The following is a 22,251-nucleotide window of genomic DNA, read 5'->3' as shown; positions in this document are numbered from 1 at the left end:
TTTTATGCCATTCCGACAGATTCTTAAGCTTTTTCAATGAAATTCTTATCGTAGAGTTTCGCGGGAGTCTTCCTCAAATGCTTCATGGATAGCGTGGACCGTCGATTCCGAGAAGCGCAGAAAATTTGTAATCTTGGTAAGGGGTCGACCGATACAAGCAGCTAATCTTAGTGTTTGGCAAATCTACGTACCTAATAGAGCCAATGTTTGCTTTACGAACCCCGCTGGTCTCGCCTCATGGTTGTGTGTTTTACTGCAAGAAAGAACCGGGTTTCTTCTAGTACCAAAAATAGTGAACGGACAGTAAAATGCCATCCTATTTATCGTGAATACAATATATACATATATATATATATATATATATACATGTAATAATCCTTTTGGTGTCCTCGATAATCTGACAACATACTTAGAAAAATTCACGCCATAAAAACTATGACAGGCGGTTCGAAAGAGGACAAACTGAACTCGGTTTAGCGTTTCGTGAAGATGGGCCCTGTACATGCTATCAGAGGGACTACAAAGGCAAGATCTGCGCAAATTAATTCGTAGTCCAAAAAAAAAAAGAGCTTATTCATTTTATTACGGATTCCTAGCATAAACAAGCTTATGTCCTCAATATAAACTGAAGAGGACTTATGTCATTTTGAAAGAAACCCCATATATATATATACATATATATATGCTGGAACAAGTTGAAACAAATGCAATTGCCTTTGGGAATCTTCGTTGAGCATCTACGTGCTTTTGTGCAACATCTGAGATTTTGTATATATTTGAGAGATAATAAACAAAAATACCACGGAGTGCATCAACATGTTGATAATCGATACACAAACCAGTCAACCCGTCCACGGCCGCCCTCACACCCCCAGAAACATAAACAGCAAAACAATTCCTTGTGTACATGACAACAAAAAAGTATATTCTGCCCAAAAACAATAGTGGGAATTTGTGCTAGTATCTTGGAGCTTTAAGTATATAACGAACATACAGCATGTTTCATCTAGTTTGTGGCTTTGACATGTGTCATTAAAAAATGGAAAGATAAAAGCAATGCCTATGAACGTAAATAAGTGTAATGTCACAACTTGTGCTACTATGTTCGGGTATGACAAAGTATGCATGTTTGACAAAATTTCAGGATGCTAATGATTCACAAAATCATAACCTCTCATTATTTGTTCACATGGAAAAGTGGGATACTTTAACAAATCATTCAAGAGGTACCCCCCCCCCCCCTTGCGTAGCCTATTTGGTTTTCTCAAACTTGTATCGAACTGCAATAAACCGGAACTTCTATCGGCGCCATAATATAGGTCAATGCTGTTAACGAACTGTGTGAGTTCATGTTCCCGATATCCGTCCCGGTGATAGTGGAGTTGCGGACGCAATCGGCTGCCTTCCTATTTACGATCCATGCTTGTCTGCCAGGCCAAATACCAATAACATATGTTTTTTTTACACGCGGCATCATGCGGGTCGCGGCACTGTACGAGGTCGTACATATATGCAAACCGAAGGCGACGATGAGAAAAATACGACGCCACGATAGAGACATAAAGACGATAGACATAGCACAAGCTGGGCCTTCGTCCGAAAGCTACTCGGCAAACTGTTTTTTCATTAGCTCTCGCGACCAGTGTGAGCCTTAGGTGGGCTAGACAGCGTCAATGTGTAAACAAAGATATAGTTGTGTCACTAAGTTGCTGTCGGGAATCTCGACTTCGCCGACAGGAGCAAAGGTGCGTGTAGGAGGAATAGAGGAACGTGTGCATAGGCGTACGTGTGCACGTATTCGTGTCTATACAACCACGCTATTAAAACAGGCGCTAATAGGCAGCTTGTCTTTCATGCGAAAAAGCACGGTATCGTTCTAAACTAGCCAATACCGTATGTATAATGTGGTTATATTAGAAAGGGCTTGCTCGCGACATTGTTACAGCTAAACATAATATAAATATTTACTGTGGTTATCTCCATTCTGTGAAGCTCTGGGGATGATATGCGGAATAACGGTACTTCACATCCTATGACGTATTCCTAAATGCTTCCGAACACTTAACGAAGTGTTCATATATCCTAAATTTAACCACTGCGGCTTGTATATGTATAGATATTATATGTTATAAAGACCATCAATTGTGATAACATTGTAATGCAAGGCCAGTTCGTAATTAGAAATTGCAGTACGTGGTGACTACCGTTCACATGAACTTTGAATAAATTCTATGTCTACTTCAATTAAAGAGAGCTATACGCTAATTTACTACCTCACTCACTCGCTCGCTCGCTCGCTCGCTCACTGCTCGGCTTGACGGTTGTCAGGCATTATTTTTTTTATGAATATTGAAATACTGAGAGATCTGATAGTTCTGGGTTGGTAATGCCTCATGTGGTAAAGCAACGGCAGTAGTCTACGGTTCCACAAACTCCGATATATTGATAACTGTACGAGGTAATGCGTACGAGCGACTCTTGAGCTCCTGCAGCGTTCCATTAAAAAAATTGCCAGTGGTGGATACTAGACATTCCGCTGTTAAGTTCTGTTAAACTATAAGCTCATACGGGCAGAAGATTCGTTGTTATCCAGAGAATGACATAAGAATACGAAGCTGCTCGCAAAACTTAAGCCTATGAGTCAAATGATGATAAAACCCAAGTGTGGCCGTAGGTAGAATCAATTATAACAATTTCTAGACATAACAAGAATTCTCCAGTGCAATAGATCGAGCTGTAAAGAAAATAAAAGGGGACGATGCTTTGTTATATAGGACATAATTTTGATACAGACGATTGTTTTTTTAATATAAGTATATATATATACTTTTTTTTTCATATATATATATATATCTATCCCATAAGCGTATCCCATTTACACAATAATTGTATAGTTTTTTTCCCTTTGATATTGTTCGGCGGCCCATGTTATGCAACACAAGATAAGATGATTATTTGAACAAATACGAGAGTTCAAAAGCTGGCGAACTTTGTACATATGTATGTATTCGAAATATAAGACCCTATCCAACAATGGCTGCGAGTTGAGTATGCCATTTTTCGTAACAAAATTGGGCGTATTGGGAAACGCTAGTGCGCAGGCCGTAGCAAAGGCGGGGGCGCGATAGAGCAGGTTTTGGCCACCGGTTGCCGCAGAAGCTTTTCGGCGATCAGCCGAGCCCGAAGCAACCGATATTGACGGCCATGTTTTTAGCACATACAATCTTATATAAGTTTGTATATATATATATATATATATACGGCGAGCAGACACTTATATCTATCTATATACATGTATATGTATGGATTACGAGTACACGCAGAGATATATAAATATCACTTTAAATCACGAGGAGCCACTTTCTTCTTCCCAGATGGGTTTTCAGAACGCCCGTTATCCCAAAGTCACACCAGTACGACAATGCAGGACACGTCTTAACAACTCACATTCGAAAAGCAGAACTATCCTAGCCTTCATTCAGACAGACGGTTGTAAAGGATTTACTGCACTGCATGCCTGAACATTCATGTTCTTCGAACGACAGTTCAATATTTATATGTGGATATATAATCTCGTTTCTATTTGGGCATACTCTGCCGTTGTCATAACTCATGCTGCGTACTGATAAGCAAACTGTTACAGCCGCTAGTATATCGGGTACTATATAATCGTTGAATAAATACGTGTACAATGGACCGGAAGTCGTGCGTGAGTTTACCAGCAGCCTTGACGGTCCACCAGCCGCTGTTGATAAACGCGAAGGGGCGATACAATGAATTCAAATGATCGACATAGATAGCGAGAAAATTCCTAACAAGATCTGGACTAGAAACGGCATCGGAGGCATTTAACAACATATATAGATATAAGTCATACGTATTTTATCTAGCATCGTGCGTTCGAATTAGGGCCGACTTTAGAAAGCTAGCTTCTGTCGTAGCTGGCATGCGTTCATCTGTTGATTTCGGAAGGAACTCACTTATTTCTAGAAGAATATAACCAACTCATCATGGCAAAAAAGCAGCACTTTAGTATCCGAAAGTTCAAATTTCCCTTTTCTGCCCGAAATTGGTTTACGTTATTGCCAGCTGTCATGCACCTTGCGAAGAATCCGAAGAAGGCCTTTATAAGGTACACAGGAAGATTCTCGAAAAAGTTCACCTTCTAAAAGTCAAGAATTTATCAAAATGACTTAGACAAGCATTTTTGATACATCTGGGTTCTTACTATAGGAATGAATCGGCATTTTACAAAGAAGAATACCGTTTGCCAAGTGAATCGTCGGAACAGTTAGTATTTTTGAAACTTTTTTTTGGCCATTTTTCTCATTTTTAAGCCTTTTTTTTTACCTGTTTTAAACCTTCGCACTTCTGGGACTCTTGGCCTGTTATCAGTTCCAATTTATGTTTCCTTCGAATTATTTTCATTTAATATATTTGAGTGACACTTTAACAAGTTTTCTTTCACCACTATTGTTTTACATGTGGATACTATTAAAGAGTTAAGGAAAGAATCTTCAGTATTTAAGGTGCCACAATGAAGCTGTGCTAGCGACGGAAGGTAGTATATTGAACAAGCATGATCGTTAGCAATGATGCTTCTAACAAATGAAAAACATTTGGTTGAAACATCCGTTCATATTACGGCTTAGCAAAGCCTAATAACAATTTTTAATTTAGATACACCATGTATCAGCGGTTATGAGGATTCCAGCGATGCAACTGATTTTGGTTGGTGACCATTCATTGACGATGGGAATTCGCAAGCCGAAGTTTCACGATATATTATAGATTTACTTGCCATGGAGTTGAAGAAAATAGGTGGCTGTTAGCTGGGCGCCCCAGCTTATGGTGTGTATTCGCGCATCGGTGTATCCAAAGTCGCTCTCATATGTACATGGCTGTCCGTATTGAATTTACAGTTAACGCTGAAAATCGTGCCAGGTTCTCATGTCGGTTAGCTAGCTTTTCTCCGCGTTCTGTTCCTTCGGGTGCTTCACCAGGGTACTGGTCCGTGTCTACGAATCAACACTACTGTTCCGTTTAGATCAGGAATACGATACCGACATGAATACGGCTCACTTGCTCACCGTACTTTAAGGAAACTTAGGAATGAGATGTACGGCGGGATAAGGAAGAATGGAGGAGTATTTTCTGTGGGAAAAAGTGTTATCAGTAATGCTACTAGGGGTCGGTGAACCACATAACCGTGGTTGCTGCTTTTGCTCTTTTGGCGTAAATCGGTCGGAGGCGGAAGAGGGATGGGCATTCGGTTGCAAACCCAGACGTGGCGAGCTGTCACCCCATCAAGGAGGATCCCCATCAAACCGATTCTGCTTGTTATAAGTGGCCGACTGTATGTGAACCTTAAGATACTTGACGTAGTCGTCCGGTACTTACCGCATGGCCTGGTTATAATAGCTGTACGCTTCAACAAGATTGGAGTTCTTCTCGTGAAGGCGTCCAAGATTGTTCCACATCTTCACATTGCCTGGGTGAACCTTAAGGGCAGAGTTGTACAGACGGTACTCGGATTGCCTGCAAGTGACGCGAATAAAGTGGACGGTGTTAAGCGCTGTTTTCGCCAGTGACGTGTCGGCCTTCGGCTGCTATTCCTACCGCTAGCTGCTGCTACTTCTATTACTACCAAGGAGAGCTATCGACACTTGATACCAACCACCCTGCATCCCACTCGGCCTTCCGCAGAAGGAGCGACACCAGCCACGCGCGATCGCCCATCCGAAACGGAAAAGTTTTCAATGCTATAAATATTCCAGTGTGAAGGGGCACTGCTCTGCTTACTGCGCTGACTCTCACTATGTCTGTATCTCGACCTGGACAGCGGCGCTAGCCAGACTGCACCTTCGCTTCAACTTCCGCAAATCCTTTGTGTGGTCTCGAGGTCTTTCCTCATTCTCGGCCAACGTTCTGACGCTCTTTCTTCGCTTCTCTTTCTCGGACGTTTATAAAAAGGGAGAAGCGGCTAGTTCGAAAAAGGTAGGGGAAGGAAGGTGCGCCAAGGAAGAACGAGGAAAATGCTTAGAGGAAGAATTGTCGACACATCTTTCCCTTTCGCCCATTTGCCGACCGCTCCATTTGCTGACTTGTCTTATACTATGTCTGTAAGGGATAGCACGCGAACAGGAAAACTGCTTGGTCTGGGGTGACGTAAACGACAAGGAGAGGGACAGTACGGGTAGACAAACGGTCGCGGGTGAGCCAGCCAGCTAAAGGAGAAAGGACAGGAACGAGGCAAGCGGCCAGCCAGCACCAGCCAGTCGCTTTTCGCCAGTCGTTGCCTTTGTCCCGTCCCTCTATCGACTCGGCAGTGAGACGACGACACGGCGCAGCCGCCACCAAGTGTCACGTTGAGTAGAACCAGGGACTTTTAAGAAGAAAAAGAAAAAATCGTTATTCTCTAAAAGGAACCGCAGTGGAGTCTTGGCTATCAATGCAGGAAGAAACGGGCTGAGGAGACAGGGAGAAAGGGGGGAAGACCATTGGAAGAATGGCCATGGGAACTGGTAGGGGTGCACGGGCATGAATCGATGGCTGCTTGCTGGCTCAATTCCTGGGGTCATCCATCACTCCTGTCGATCTCCTTTGCCTTGCGCCTCTTCTCCAATACAGCACCAACAACGCTCGAATTCATCCCAAGCTGAGTGACGAGTTCAGATGTCTCTTTGGCTCGGTTGGAGTCCCCTTGATACCTTCGCTCTGTTCCCCTTTTTTTTTAACAAGCCTCGAAAAAGCAAGATTCGTCTTTGTTGCCGTAGGCACATGGGGATTACTGTCTTCAAACCTCGAATTTCCAACCCCCCCCCCCCCCCCGCTAGTAGTCCGGCAGCCGCTGACAACTCTTTGTTACTAGACAGATACATTTTCTTAAGATGCGGCATTGAACAGAACAGCCTCGCGCTTGCTATCGACCGGTTCGACAGTTGTCCGGCCATCATTCCCTATTGGTTCCTCAATCCATCGCGCGTGGGGCGACATCTTAGTTTCATCCATAGCATCCTCACGTCATCGATATCAACACAGAACGCAATTTCTGTGATGTTTCCCATCAATAGGCACCTTTTGGTCGCAGAGTATCGTGCGCCATACACTTGCATGGTTAGCCTTCTCGTTTACCTCAAAGGCACCAGGGAGCCACCATTATTAACCTTTGGGGTTTAAAAATTGATCAGATTTTGTACGGAGCATGTGCAAAATTAATGGACGCAGCCATGACTCTTTCTGAAAAGTTTTTTCCATTAAGTGTACACTTATGAATGAATTGCAAGTGTAATGTCTCAGTGCTTGATGAGGTTCATATGACCTAGTCCGCCCAGCCCGTGATGGTGCCGTAGTGATGGGTTCACTTACTGAACTTAGAAGCAGACGTAAAACGAACTTACACTGATGCCGAAAGCCAAGCGTTCGAAGCAGAGCATAACGGCAGCACCGGACGTAAAACACGAAACATTTATTTTATTTTGGTTATTTCATCTCGATATTGACTTATCTACGTTTAAACAATGCCTACATGGCTATAAAAAAAAAGACAGGAAAGCCTACATGATGAAATCTGCACACCCGCGTTCATAATTGAGACTCGTGACAATTTAACGCACTTATATCTTTGTTCAGTACAGAAAATTGTGAGACTATCCAGCGTGTGTTCAGCTTGTCCGCTTTGGCGGCCAGCAAAACTGCCGAAGTAAATGCATTCACCATTCTCCTTTCAATAAAAAGACTGTTCTTGCCCTGCTCCTACTATGCATATACTAAGAGTGCGGCTGTTGTCAGACTGTGATTTTTGCCGCTGGCTCCGCATTCTTCCTCCAGGAGGAAAATCAATATATTGCCACGCTGAGGTTCCAACAATGGCGCTCGTGGAAGCAATTAATAGTGAAACGAAGCGCGCTGAACAAAAAGCACATCTTTCCCCCCACGGTTGATAGTCTAGCAGGATAGGTGCGTGTCAAATTCTGAATTGGTTTCATGAAATTCAAGCTATTTAGTTTCTACGTATAACATGCGACTCTGCAGGTTAGGCAACCTATTATTTTTGGGCCAAGAGGCCCAATATTTTAGGGATATATCATTAGACACGTTGGTGGCATAGACATACACTATGCAACATGTTCGATTAAGAAACAAGTGTATTCTATTGTACGAAATTTTACCGTAAATGTAAAGCTTAGACAATAACATTGCCTTAGCATTTGTATTTATAACAATAAAACTATTACCAGCAGGGAAAATTCTTAGCACCGAATTTGCCGAGATCTATCGACTCACTGCGTCTAGATACGAGTATATCCTTAGGGTTAGATTGCATTTTCGGTAGTGGTCATATTTTAGAAATACCCTACTCGTTTCCGGAGATGATACCTCGTCGATCACAAATGGGTGCACGACGGTCGATTCCGAAAGGTAGAATTTACACTTCGCTATAGAATTCATAAATAAAAGTAGCGCGCAACCGCGATCGCCCGTACGGTTTTCCTGCCAACGTGAAACATCTCATACATTCGCCTAGACTCGCTGTTGTGTTTAACGTTACCATTATGACCACTGATGGTATCCTACCGGCCTTCAAACGTTTCGTGCCTGTCACAGACTTAACCACCCCACTGTCAACTCCTTCAACATCATCTCGGAGCCTCAGGCACACGTCGGGCGAAATACACATTTGTTTGTTCGGGTACATGAATCTTTATTTGCCATTGAGAATTAGTCATGTATATGAGCAGAATAAAAGCAAACGACGGAACTTTGTTTCTCTATTCTCGCTGCGATACACGCCGCAACGTATCACATATTTTCGAAAGATTCAAACGCCACCTTTGTCGCTCTTTTGGTTTTTCTTAAAAATTTTTTTGTGCTTTATCTTCGTTATTCTTTTTTTTGGCGCTTATTTGATTCTAAACGATAACATTTTCTCGACTCTATAATATGTAAACTACATTTAATACCTCGCACGTTTGGGTGCTCTATGTGGCGAGCTTGCGATACAATTAGTTGCTTGTAATAAGAAAGACAAATTAACAATGAAACATTTTTCCATGAGATTTGGTAGAGGTCACTTAAATGTTCATTTTCGTTTCGCTTGTATTGCACTACCCGTTATGGTGCGATGTACGTTACCGCTATTGCTATTGCTGGACTGCCAGCCAGCTGCTACGACAACAGCACTGAACGGCAGGTACCTATATCCTCACTTCTATGCACGTTTCAACTCCATGCTCCTTTCCGACGTACCAAGTCGGCCGACATGATTGTCATGACTGAAGTCTGCTGATGAAAGAGTTGAGACAAACGAACGAACGTGAATCTCCTTTTTGTAGGTGGACCCACAATGAGATCCATTAAGTTACTACCAACTAACATGGTATCGGCTGCTTGCAGTACCATTGGAGACCACAGACAGCGTTGCTATTTATGATGAAAGGGAGTAATGGCGGTAAAGATTCCACATCTCCTTTATTCGTAAGGACAGAACATGGCTGGGGCTATAAACGAGAAAATTCGACCATTTTAGGGCTGAATAAAGCCGGTAAGACATTCGGTCCTCGTCGAACCTTCTTTAACCGATTTCCTTCTCTCCGTCACCACGGTTTGTCGTTGTTGTATGTTCTTGTTGCTATTATTTCTCTTGTTGCTGTTATTACTTTTGTTGTTGCTGTATGCTGTTGTTGTTGCAAGAGAAAGCAACTGCAAACGCTTCTCACGTAAAAAATCATGGACTAAATTTGTTGTGGTTTGCTCCCGTTACTAAAAGGATGATTGCGAAATGAATTTTGGACAGTTGAAGTATTTCCTGGATCCTATTAAGTTAACTAAGATTTAGAAGTGCCAAGAGCTGGAAGAATGTGGTACGTGTGGCTGACTTGTTAGGCTTCAGGTCAAAGATTGCATTCGCGGTTGCTGCGGACGAGTATAAACTCAGGCAAATCTCTGACGTTTGAGTGTAGAGACTCTGGTAATAAGTGTACTTACAAACACAATAGAAACTGAATACATTACTTTATAGTATCCTTTCACTTACTGGCGAAGAACCAGATCTGTCCAATTTATATAAAAAAAAGGGAGTTTTTTATATATATATATATATATATATATATATATATATATGTATAGTAGATAAGCGGAACCTAGAGTTTCACTTCGAGTTTGCTTTGAATCTATCTATACATTCATCGCCGTTGCATAGACTCTACCGGGCGATATGCATTTATGCTGTGCAGCCTAAAACGCATTTTGTTCCATAACGCACTGCGTCGCACTAGACCAGAACAGATAGCGCATTTCTGAGCAGAAGTCTAGCTGTGTGTGTGTGTGCATTGCCGTGTGCTTGTATGCGGGTCTGTCCATGTTCCATGCATACGCGGTAGCTGGGCGTTCCCGGGAAGGGAGTAGCGAATCGACGGCGCAAGCAACTGGCCGACTGATACTGTTAGCTGGCAACGGGGCGATGGGCTGTTCATGGGGAAGGATGGCTCATAACCCCTCGATGGAGCTGGTCGCCGCGGCAGAGCCACAGTGCTTCGACGCTCCTGAAATATCGCAGCACCATTTACATTACATGTGCGTCTGCGCTCTTTCTTTCGCCGTCTATCTCTCTCTGATTCTGCGTCCACTTTTGCCTGCTTTTGCTTGTTCTGTTGAATACGGACGGAAGGGAGGGACAGGGGAAGCAGTGTACCGCGGCGGTAAGTGGCATGGTGCGCTGACTGGAGACTATGCATATATTTAGTGGCATGCCGCCTTGCTGTGCACAACTGCAGGGAACTTAGAATCAACCATTGGGCTCGCCGACCATCGTTACGACACGCCGATGGGGAGCTGAAAATACTAGTCTCCCAATTATGGGCGCCTGATGCCCTTGGGCTCGTTTGTGGGCCAGTTTCTTTCAGTCATAAGTCACCGATCACACTGCCACTACTACTACTGATATTGACGCCGCTACTGCGAGTTAAAAAAATAATGCTGTGATTTGTCACTAGACACTTCGAGGCAAGGCCAACGATCATGTTAGGTAGATACGATAGGACATTTGGTCAGTTAATCACGCTAGAAGTGTGGGTGGTCGCGCGGAGGTTCTCTATGCGTAGGTGTGTGTTCATTATGCGATAACAGACAACACACGTCCTGTATGTAGAACTGTCTATAGCTGTACTTTGCTTGAAATCTGATTTGACATCACTTTTTTTAAATGTGGAGGCATTTGCCATCATCTATTGATGTTCGCCCGCCACAGTGCCCTTGGAAAAAAACAATATATTATATCGTTGTAGCTTGATGTTCGCTTTCTTGTCGGGTCGCCGGTAAGTCTAGTCCCTGCTCTATACTTTTTTTTTGAGGGACTGAGCACTAGAGGTCGGGTTTACTTGAACGAAATTAAAGGAAGCATTTGTCCATTATAGTATCATACAATTAATAGTTCAGCTACATTTTAAAACAGGTGTTCGACTGTACCTTACTTGTGTCCCAGCAAGAAAAGGCAACTTGGTGGCACGGTAAAGCGTCAAATCCGTTCAAATTGTTTTACTCATTTCCTAATCGGGACTACCAGCTGTCAAGGCAGTACTATCTATTGAACCATGTAAATCTAAGGACTCATCAATTTAAAAAAACAAAGGCACCGACTGCATTTTTGAGTACTACAGACGTACAGCGACTCTTAAACTGACTTGTAAATGGATACAGCTCTGACTTCCTCTGCCTGCCACTCAGCGCGATGTAGCCCGCTAACACCGTAAATTTCGCGAAGAACCACATATTTGACCAAGGCGTAAATTCGTGCCTTGTCTGTCGCCTGTCATCTTCACGCTTCTTCGTTTATTCAGCGTATAATAATAATAATAATCGCTGAGAAGCTAACCCCAACGGCGACGATGCGGGACGTGACCTTTCTCGCCGCTCCCATGAGGTTTCTGCGAGGCTCTGTCTTACTGCTTACCGCTGTGAGCAGAGGATATTATGAAGAGAGCTGAGTTATCGCATTTGGTACAGTCGGGGAAACAGAATCGGCTCCGTACTGCATTGGCACACGACCACATTTCGTTGAAATGGAAGAGCGATCCCAGACTACACGGATCCCTTAACGCTTTGCAAGCGCTTGCCAATCTGGTCGTCCGCTCGCGATCCGCACTATAGCTAACTACTAGCCAGCGGTATCGAGACGGCCGAACGCCTTCATTTACGGAATAATTCAAGCAGTGGCGCGCTGCTGCGGAGCCGAAGCGTTCCGCTTCCGAGGCTAGGCATCGTTTATTATTAGATCATTAGTACTCTAATCGGCTGGAACTTAGGAACGTCAGCCAACACTTTGCCGCAATTTCACGCTGGCAAAGAATACTCCCGCTTTCATTCTAACCTCCGTCAAGTCGTACTCATTCCTCTCTGCTTCACCGTATCACATATGCCTCGGTGTTATGGTCGCAGTTTGCCTCTTAGACGGTCTCTCTCTTCCACTATCTCTTTCTACCGCTCTCATTTTCTCCATAAAAGCTGGCAGCTGGTAACGGCAGCTTGTATTGTGATAATGCAATAATACTAGTATTAGAATAATATACGAAGGAATTTCATTTTAATTTAGAAGCTCATCCCTTAGCTGCTGGCCGTCGCCTCTCTCTTTCGCTCACTAGAGATCTCACGGTGGCCTGGAGAAGGCCAGGCTCGGCCTTGTTCGGATGTTCGGGTAACGCGGTGGCGCTGGCAGCAATGGGCTACGTGAACGAATGAACCGCGCGTGCAAAGGCCTTCCTAACTGAACAAGCGCGGAAGTTCCATTCGAATTTACGACGCTCATCTAATACAGACTCCCGGCGGCAGTCAGGCAGGCAGGCCCGACATGGCCTGGCGTCGTTAGTCAGCCGCTCAGCCTTTGGCAGCGGGCCGAAGGCTGCGCGGCAGACCGCGTTATGCTTAACTTCGTCTCTCGAACTCTAGTGTAGCACGAAGCCAGCAGTCGACTAACCAACCGCATGTTCTCGTCATAGAGAGCAGCGAGCCCAAGTAGACACTGAACATTCTGCCGTCGGTGCTTGAGAGATATTCCCAGACAACGTAGACCGCCGTAAACCGTGGATAGTAACAAGGCTCCTGCCACTGATCTTAGCGACGCCACTCTGACTACAGTACGCCAATCGCTGCAACTGTATGGCGCAATAGTAGAAGTCGCTGAAGCCGCTCCGACACGCCGCCCATAAATAGCGTGGCACCATTCCAACGTGACAAAGGCGCAGACTCACTCACAACTCTACTTTGTATACGGATGAGTAAGGGGTAGTTGATAGGCTAAGTTCGGGAGCGCGCAAGGCCTCACGAAAGACAACATAGCTGTTGCTTGAACGTGGCTGGGCGTTTACGAAAAATCCGCAGTGTTACTCATGAATGCCTGCGACGGTGGGTGTAGTTACATTTTAGTAGAAAACGCAGAAATCCCTTTCTTCCTGAAATGTGCGCAGTTATATTTCTGCTGCGTTTCGTCATATAGACAGGCATGTCACATACAAAATCTTCTTTTACCTCAACAATGAAGAAGAAACAGTTGCTTTATTGCTCATCGTCGCAGTAACAAAGTTAAGACAGCATGACAGAGTTAAAGCATTATTACGAAATGCTTTCTTTATCTTTCACGTACCGTTCGTCGTTTCTTACTTCAGTCGCTATTGGGTTACCTGAGTAGGTTCTTGGTGATGGTGGGACAAAAGGAAGATCGTCAAATCCAGAAGTAGCTGAGAGCTGATTCTACGGGTATCCGGTTCCATTGAGTCAGCCCTAGCAGTACTAATAGAGCGTTTCATTGGTGGTGATGCCGGCCACGCACATGGGTATCGACGTCCTATCCTGCCGTGTCCCTTATGGAGAAAAGGTTCCTGCCTTTATCGTTGTATAACAAGCTGAATTGCAGGGCCCCTATACACTGAGTTTCACCAGATACAACGATTGGGCAGCAAGAATGGGCTAGAGAAACTGAAAACGGAGTTGGGGGTTGCCGGAACAGGCAATGGTAAATAGCATAGAGACCAGGGCGGCACTACGTCCTGTGGAACCCGCTGGCTAGCCTGATAGCGTGTACACAAACCGGTAGTTGCAGTGAAAACGACTAACTGCTGGACTAACAACAGCTTCAATAGGAACACAATCATAGCAGATTTGTCTTGGGTTACACCTTGGACAATACCAGTTGCTGCGACAACACCGGCCAAAAATTTAAGCAGATAAGAACGTGCTTTGAAAGCTTAACAAGCCGCTAAATAAACTGATACCAGTCGCGTCACCTATCAAGTCCGATACTACCATCATCAGACATCATCATTTATCACCATCAAAATTGATTTCTATTTGGAACACGTTTACTCGTAGATTTTCCATATAAAGGATGTTACGCTCACTCGTATCTTAGTTGACGACAGAAAATAGAGAGAAATACAATGAAACGTAATGCGTCGTATTCATATTTCATATGCCTGTATATTTTTACATGGCTCAATGTAATATCGCACGTTCCGTGGCTTAATGCGATGCGAAAAATTTCTCCTCGTTCGTAGAAAACGACTTTCTTCTTGCTAATCAATTTCGCCATGTCCTATCAGCTGAGCCAAGGGATGATTTTGTACATCGGCGAGGTTATAACATGACGACAGAAGGTGGCACCTTAACGTACGCAATCGCCTAACTATTGAGTCGTTCGAATTTACCCCGTTCTAAACTTCAGAGCTTCGAATCGCAGCTTCATTTGATCTTTTGTAGATGCTCTCCACAAGGCTTGTCCTATTGGCAATCCGGAACTGTTTAATTTCGTAATCAGTGTGACGTTCTGTGTTACTGAAAGAAGAAACCTTTTCAAGAGCTATTGACGCAGATTATTTCAAATTCGTTGGAACATCCAGCGGCATTTCCGATATAAGATCAAATTGCGGAGAAGTACTTATTACATATAAAGTAAAAAATAATTGCTGATTAGGCCTGTTGATATATAAAACATCATGACAATCATCTGTGAGGTTAGGTTTACTCACCAGTCAAGGTTTCGGACGGCAGTTTTCACAGAATGCACCGCTAAAATTATAAATAACGCGGTAAACGAAAGCTTACGAAGAACTCTGTAAGAAATAATAGAATATTGACAGATATAATATTAGTCACTGGTCGATGAGCGGTCGTTAAACGCAACTATATTCATGAATATTTTTTGTTATCTATTATTCCATTCGAAACCATACACATACTATAATATACACATAAGATATAAACAATACTGGCTGCTTGGGGTAAAATTGTGAAGACAATAATTTCTAGAGGCAAGTACCCTACAACCTCTCAATTATAGAACGCATGTGTCGTGTGTATGTAATCCGTGTCTGTTTGTATGTGCGCTTGCTGTCCTTTACTTTTCCTTGCGACATGTGGAATGTCGAAGTTCTTTCTAAAAGAGAGTGCGCGAACATTGGGGGAAAGCCAGGGAAGTGGGCGCAGGGAGCTCTGAGTCTGCTGGTGCAATATTTTTAGAAGATTTAACAAAGGGCCGAGGTTTCCTATCTCTCTTTTGGGACTACCTCATTCAGTTGACAGCAGCTCCTAGAAACTGAGTGCGCTTTGCACCGCTCAGCCCGCTCTGGTCCGCTCGGGGTTCGACGCAGAGGACGGCGTTCGTCCGCGGCAATGTTCTCTCTCTATCTATGGTGGCAACGGTTCTCCGAGCCCCTTCGCTGCCACAGCAGCAAGCGTACAGTGCTCTTTCGGGGTGGGTGCGGGGGACTTCGGCTACCCACATTACTGCACTGCATCACCGGAGCGCGAGGCTATCCACCGGCAGGCAATGCCGACCCAGTCAGAGCAGTGCTTTCTCGAGCGTAAAATACGCGCAAAATAACAAGCCTGAACGTCGACGGTGGCGGGCCAGGGAGGCCCAGCCTGAGTTCGACTAGGCGACATTTTGTGGACAGGCCGCGACATAAACACATGGATGGCAGTGGGGTTAGGCGTCGACTTCCCAAGATACCTTCTGTCCTGTTTCGTCGGTCGTCACTTGCTGCTCCTGCCACTCCGACCATCCAAAAGCCGTTGCTGTTTGCCCGCTAGTCCACGTTCCCTAGAAACGCCTTGCAAGCGGCATCCAACTCAGAAAAGGGGATTTATGCGCCCGGAAGATGGACTTGGGTGACAGTGGGTCTTTTAAAGGGGTATTACTACCGCTGCTGTTACTAGCACGAATACTGGCGTTGTCGCCGACGGCGGCCTGGGCGCGTGGGTAGCGCTAAAAGACAGTGAGAGAGAAATAACGGAAGAAAAAAGGTAAGCAAGAGGGTTAGACGATAGAGGGAGAAGTTGTGCTGCACCACGCCGCTCAAGCAAGCGGACGAATGAGTTGAGAACGCCAGTTGCCGACCCAGTAGGGCACAGGGAACTCTGCGTAGCTCTATCTCGACCCACCAGGCAGTCTAACTCTCTAGTTACTTCAGTGGCAGTGGCAACGAGCAGAATTCTCTATTCACTGTCGCCTTAGTAGTAGCAGCAGCAGTAATAACAGTAGTGGTAATGGTCGCCACTTCGCAACAACGACCTTCTGAGATACATTACTTGCGCAATATGCTGTTGCCTGCTCTCGATTCGGAGCCGCTGCTGTTTCCACTGCTGGTAAATACAGGAAGCCGACCTACCGACGAAACTCTGACAGACACACTGAAACAGGCAATGCGAGCGTATGAAACGAGTTGTCCAACGGAAAAAGAAATAGTCAAGAAATAGTTGTCATTACCGCCATCTAAGTAGGATAGGTCGCCTCGGACACCAGTTTTGTTGCGAGCCACTTTGACGCCAATAGAGGGGGCACTGGGCTAAAAGGCCAGGAATCGGTGGTTGTGGAGTTATGTAATGTCGAAGTCGAATGAGCCGGCAAGCAAGTAGACTTGATCAGGTCGAGAAGGCTAGGCCGAAGGAGTCCAACTTAATAATATCTGATGTCGAGATAACCCTAGGGTCTTTGGGCCTCTTTGGCGGCAGTAACGAGATTACTGAGGGTGCGCAAGCAGAAGGGACGTTGCGATGATCGGCGACGGGTGGCACAAACAGCAACCACGCAAAGCAGTGTGTGCAGTCGTAGAATAGTAAACTGTAAAGTTACGTGGTCCATAAAGGCACAGAACATTTTTTGGCTAGCTAATAAGTTGCTCCCTTTTCTTAAAAAGTGACAGTTGCTCTGTACGGGACTCCTATAGTGCCTGTGTGCCTATATATGGATTTCCTACATGACGTGAAAGCCGGAGTTGCCCCGAGACAGTTGTTTCCCTGTTAAATCGTGGCTGGTCACCATCGTCGCTGCTGTAGCCGTAACTGTTGCAAAATGTACTGTCCCGCCCGACACAATTCAAGCAAACCTATACACGTATGGTCTGACTTCTACTGAGGATAATAAGGTAACAAAGGTATGAGTTCAAGAAAACGAGAGAAAAGGATATAAGGCTACGAAGCGGCGAGGCGCGGTCTTGCTGTCCCCTAGTCCCGCTTGTGAAATGCCCTTCAAGCCAGCTCGTCATACTGTGTTACTACTCATGGATTACTAAAAAGAGGCCCGTGCATAGAAAGAAATCGCTTGACCTCGAATGTTAGGTAAAGCCGAGACTAACGGACGGGTGTTCGCCGGAAGTCATGAATGCTAACTTACACACGAGCAGGCTTACCGGCCAGCGGAGTAGCCGAGCGGTAGGTTTGCAGTAGCAAGAAATAGCCACGGCAATCCTAGCGGCCGAGCGGCTTCATCCGACGATGGGATTTAGAGGATTTAGCATAAACGAACATAAAGGCTACGAAAGACCAGACCGCAAAGGGGCCAGCCGACTGGCAATGGGCGACGATAACGAACAACGTATACTGGATAATACAGTTGGTCAGACTATCGACCGACCCAATACCAAATTTGCTTATTTCCTTCGTCCGGGCCGGCGGAAGGTCAGATTTTACTACTACCTGCTTGATTCCTTTTTCATACCGTCTTCTCGTTCTATTCGAGTGCAACTTTTTGAGCTTTCAGCCCTCTCCGATCATGTTTTCTATGCACGAGTTTATTTCGTTAAATATTTCGTGAATACTTCAAGTGCAAACACGGTTCGCTAAAGATTAGTAGGTCAGGATACTAACGTATGCGAGAAGTAGCGTAGGTCCACCGTATCGTTTAGCGGCCTTATTTGAGGCCCAGTGGATTTTTTTCTTTACAAATTACCTTAAGCTGTGCTGATTCCTCAGCTACATGTGTCTTTGTACTTCTGTCGATGTATGGCTTTGCTAGCCGGAGCGAACCTAGAACGCTTGCTACTGATCGCCACCAGCAAAAAAAAGAGAAAAACATTCAACATATATGTGTAATTCGGTTTGAAAAGAGTTTCAGTCACAGATCTTAATCGCATATGTGACTACGAATCGAGATAACTCGATAATGCTATACATAGGTCAGATTGTTCGTATTGCTGATGGCACATAAACCCAAGATACAAAAGTATGCGCTGCCGATTATTCTAAATTTATGTAAATGCTCTGACAACAAAGCGACAGACATAGAAATAATATAGATAGAAACCCAAGAGTCACATAATAAGTGTATCGCCTGAAGGCCGGTGGGACATTTATTCCTTCCTTTATTAAACGAGCAATGCGCTTCTACGTCTCTTTCTAATTCTTGTTGTTCTCTGCTGTGACTCGTTTGCGAAACAAGCAGGGACGGCAGACCGTTACAGGAATCCGCTGTATCCTGGATTGATCTCGCTGTCCAGCGATGTGCTGCGCCAGCGGCAGAAGAAGAAAAGGATAGACAGATAGGAAAGCTAAAGCGTTGTTGGAGCTAGCAACACTGCAACGCTGCTGGTCCTGTGGAGCCTACCGGGATTGTTGGCCAAAACGACGGACGTTCGCAGCGGCACAAAAGTAACTAGCAAACAGCTCTAGTCCATCGCCAACCCATGCCAAGTCAACTCTGGCATTCTCGCGGCAAACAAGAAGCGTGGCATGGCAAATCGGTGCTCGCTGCTCGATCACTGTCCGTAGGAAATCAGGAGAGAGGCCAAACAAGAAGGAAAGAGAGTCAGAAAGCGGATGATGCCAAATGAGCCTTTTGCACTCTTGCACGGTGAACGTGATTAACTCATTCATCTCGATTGCATCGATCCTTGCTTTACTACACCGCCGATTCTCGATTGCCACAATGGTAGAGAGCCAGCAAGTGTCGACCCTTTTTGTACCCAATCGTCTTTCGATTGCGTTCATGGGCCTGTTCTGCTCCGGGTTATTCCGGTCACTGCCACTGTAACGAAAGGCCTTGTTTACGGATAAATCATCCCTGCTTCAAACGCAAACTACGAGAGTGTGCCAACTAAAAACGTTTTTTAGGATAACTGTCACTCTAGGAAAACCAGTTAAAGAGATAGCGCATAACCATAAAATCTGGCAAATCTTTTGTTTTGCGTTACATCGGTTGGTGACGGGGCCATGTTTTTTTGCGGTGGAGGCTCTGTCTGTCAAAATGTTTTTTCATCTAGGTACCTTGAGTTAAGACGAACGTCATATTTTCAGACGGTCGCTACTACAGCGCGTCTTGTCTGACCTAACTGCTACGATGGTGGCCTCAATAATATCAGAGTGCTATTTTACCATTTTATTTTCTATGGATAAGCTCTGCTATATGGCGCCGGTGCGGAAAAGGTGTGATAGCAGTAACAGCCACAGTCGGGAAGAAAAAGTAATCGGTAGCTTTCGCAAGCTTCCTGCGTAATGCGGGGCTGGCACCCACTCATGTTGCCTCGTTTCTACCATGGCCGACCGTTTGATCAATATGCCACTCCTGCTTCCATTTCCGTTGCCCCGCCTCAACATTCACTCCGCCAACCGTCGCTGCTAGACAAAACAGCACAACGAGTAGCCCCGAGACCGTCGTAGCTCACCGCTGCTCTCTCGTTGGAGTTCGACCCCCCCCCCCCCCCTGCAATCGTTCCGTTAACGCGAACGCACCCGCTCGGGCGGAACTAAGCCCTGCGCGCCTACCCGCCATCAGTCGCGGCATATTTCTAACGCAACCATAGGCTGTTGGCTTCCTTCCTGCTACAAGCGCCCATTTATAAATGGCGGTGATGGCGACGACAATCACCCTGAGCTGGATGATCTGGCTCGTTTACAATTCCGGAACGAATGTTTTCAATATTTGACAAAGTGATTATAGAAATATAGCATATTCTTTATATGTTGGTGTAGAAAACATGCTGTGATAAATTGATTTCGAGTTAATTGCTCTCAATTGGCGCTCAAAATAATATCCCAATTATTATAATACTTTAAATAATACTTCAATTCGTTGGCATTCATGAAACCAAGGAAGCCCTCTCAATTTGCAGAGAATTTATATGGATAACTGGGCTGTACTACTGGGCCGCAACGAAGTTCAAATGGAGAAATTTTTAAGGCTATTTTGTGGACGGGCGTGCTTTGATCGGCTAGCTAAGATGGCAGCGGTTCGGGTCTCCAGCACTTTGAAAAGAAGCTTGGTTCAACTTGGCTGGAGGCTGCTTACCGACTGGTTTCCTGGTTACCGACGATGCAATCGTTTTCTCAAGAAAGAGGCCCAACTCTACCAAATTTTTGAGCATTGGACGTTAGAAATAGAAGTGAGGAAAAGTGAGACTGGCGGCGGGTCGCTGAGTCCTCTCTTCTTTCAAGCGAGTCGTTACGGGCAGAATTTAGGCTATCAGCACACCGAGATTCTCCTTTTACTTTTTCTGAGTTTCCAACCGAATGCACTGGCCAAAAACGCCGGCTATAGGCCAAGGAGAACAGGACCAGCGCAGGGTGAGCGGCGAAAAGCAAGCGTCGTGTTGATGCGTATGTTCCTCCCGTCGAGGTATGGCAAGCTGCCCATTGCTGCGGGCTGCCACATTGTCTGCGGCTATACCGCCTATGTCGGCAGCCGACAATTCTTGCTGCTGTTGAGAGCCGTAAAGGTGTCGAACGTAGAAAGCCGTCACATCAGGCGTCTATGGAACACGATTTGCGTGAACGACGACCGATCGTCAAGTTGAACATTTTGGAATACTTCTTTGCCAATACGCCTTCAGTGACGGAAGCAACGGCAACAAGAGTAGCTGTAAAAAGCGAACGGCTGAAGCAAGGCCGCTACGATGGCGGAGGAAAGCAATCTTCAAGGACACATCACCTCGAAGGGCGATGCTCGACACACCGATCGATTGACGGGACCAACACTGGTCCAAATCTTGCAAACAGCAGAGAAATCAGCCCTTTCGGATGCTCGCGTAGGCGCTGTTTATAGTCGCGCTGCGTCTGTCGACCGGCTGTAGAGTGTACGCATGTTTGGGAAAAATCAAGTACATGAAGCTTCCAGAATAGCGAGCTATGCCGACCCGAACTCACTGTGTGTGCAAAATGCGGGCATCTGAAGGTGAATCTAATCGAGGACAATAGAGCGGAGTCAGGCCACACCAAACCGAATGAAAAGACCTGGCCCAGCCGTTCGTTGCGACCGAGTGGGTCCACAACATTTAACATGAATAAAAAAATGACTTCTTACGAGCTGCGCGTTTGCCTCTCAGACTTAAAGCGTCAGAGCCTCAGACTTAAAGCTAACCGCTCCGCAGAGATCCCTTGGAAAGTCAGATACGATGTCCAGCTTTTTTGCGCGTCCGATTCACACAAGCGCTATACACCAATGTCAAATAGCAGAAAAATCCTGACGGCTTGCTGCAAGGTACTCTCAGTGACCTGGCCAGTGCTTCTACCTGGCTTAGACTATGCTTCAATCATAGAATTGCAAAAAAGAAACTCTACAAGCGACCCTGAAGGCGGCTTACCTGGCCTTTTGTGTCGAAAAGTATTTGGACCTTTGTTCCTGCCATACCTGGATGCGTTAAACATGCACTTGTTCTTTTGTTCTCATATCTAACCAAGTGGGTGTGTTTTCTCTCGAGTCGAGTCGGTCAACCTTTTCTGTCGTGCTCAAACATCCTGATCATTAGGCCACGTCTGCGGAAGGATATCCAATTTGAGTACATTCTGTGTACATAAGAAAAAGGCTAGGCCTTTTTGTGGATGCCGTAGCGAGGTGAGCATAGTGCTGGGATAGTGGAAATGGTTGTCGGCGAGATCCAGGAAAAGCGTTGAGTTTGCTCTATCCAATGGCAAATTGGCGAAGTACTGTGAAGAGCAATGAATGATAGGCTATGGCCAGCTACTTTTCCTCATGATTCGCTTTCGTTGGTT

The 22,251-nt window shown here is 45.2% G+C and overlaps 1 protein-coding gene across 13 annotated transcripts in view; it reads right to left on the bottom strand.

Annotated features, from left to right (window-relative positions):
- The window catches only part of LOC111247121 (protein O-mannosyl-transferase TMTC3-like), a 196,258-nt gene that overhangs the window by 17,413 nt on the left and 156,594 nt on the right, over positions 1 to 22,251 (bottom strand). For 12 of the 13 annotated variants that reach the window (XM_022797713.2, XM_086973664.1, XM_086977360.1 and 9 more), the window contains 2 exons: positions 15,018 to 15,101; positions 5,401 to 5,538 (listed from right to left, as the gene is read on the bottom strand). In XM_022797713.2, coding sequence (XP_022653448.1) covers positions 5,401 to 5,538; positions 15,018 to 15,101 — 222 coding nt within the window. The remainder of the gene's footprint in view (positions 1 to 5,400; positions 5,539 to 15,017; positions 15,102 to 22,251) is intronic. The other variant, XM_086978975.1, reaches the window with a different exon arrangement.

The sequence above is a fragment of the Varroa destructor genome, unplaced genomic scaffold, assembly GCF_002443255.2.
Source record: "Varroa destructor unplaced genomic scaffold, Vdes_3.0 BEIS01000001.1, whole genome shotgun sequence".
Lineage (NCBI taxonomy): Eukaryota > Metazoa > Arthropoda > Arachnida > Mesostigmata > Varroidae > Varroa > Varroa destructor.
The sequence above is the reverse complement of the archived record's forward strand: the minus strand, read 5'-3'. Positions and strand labels throughout refer to the sequence as shown.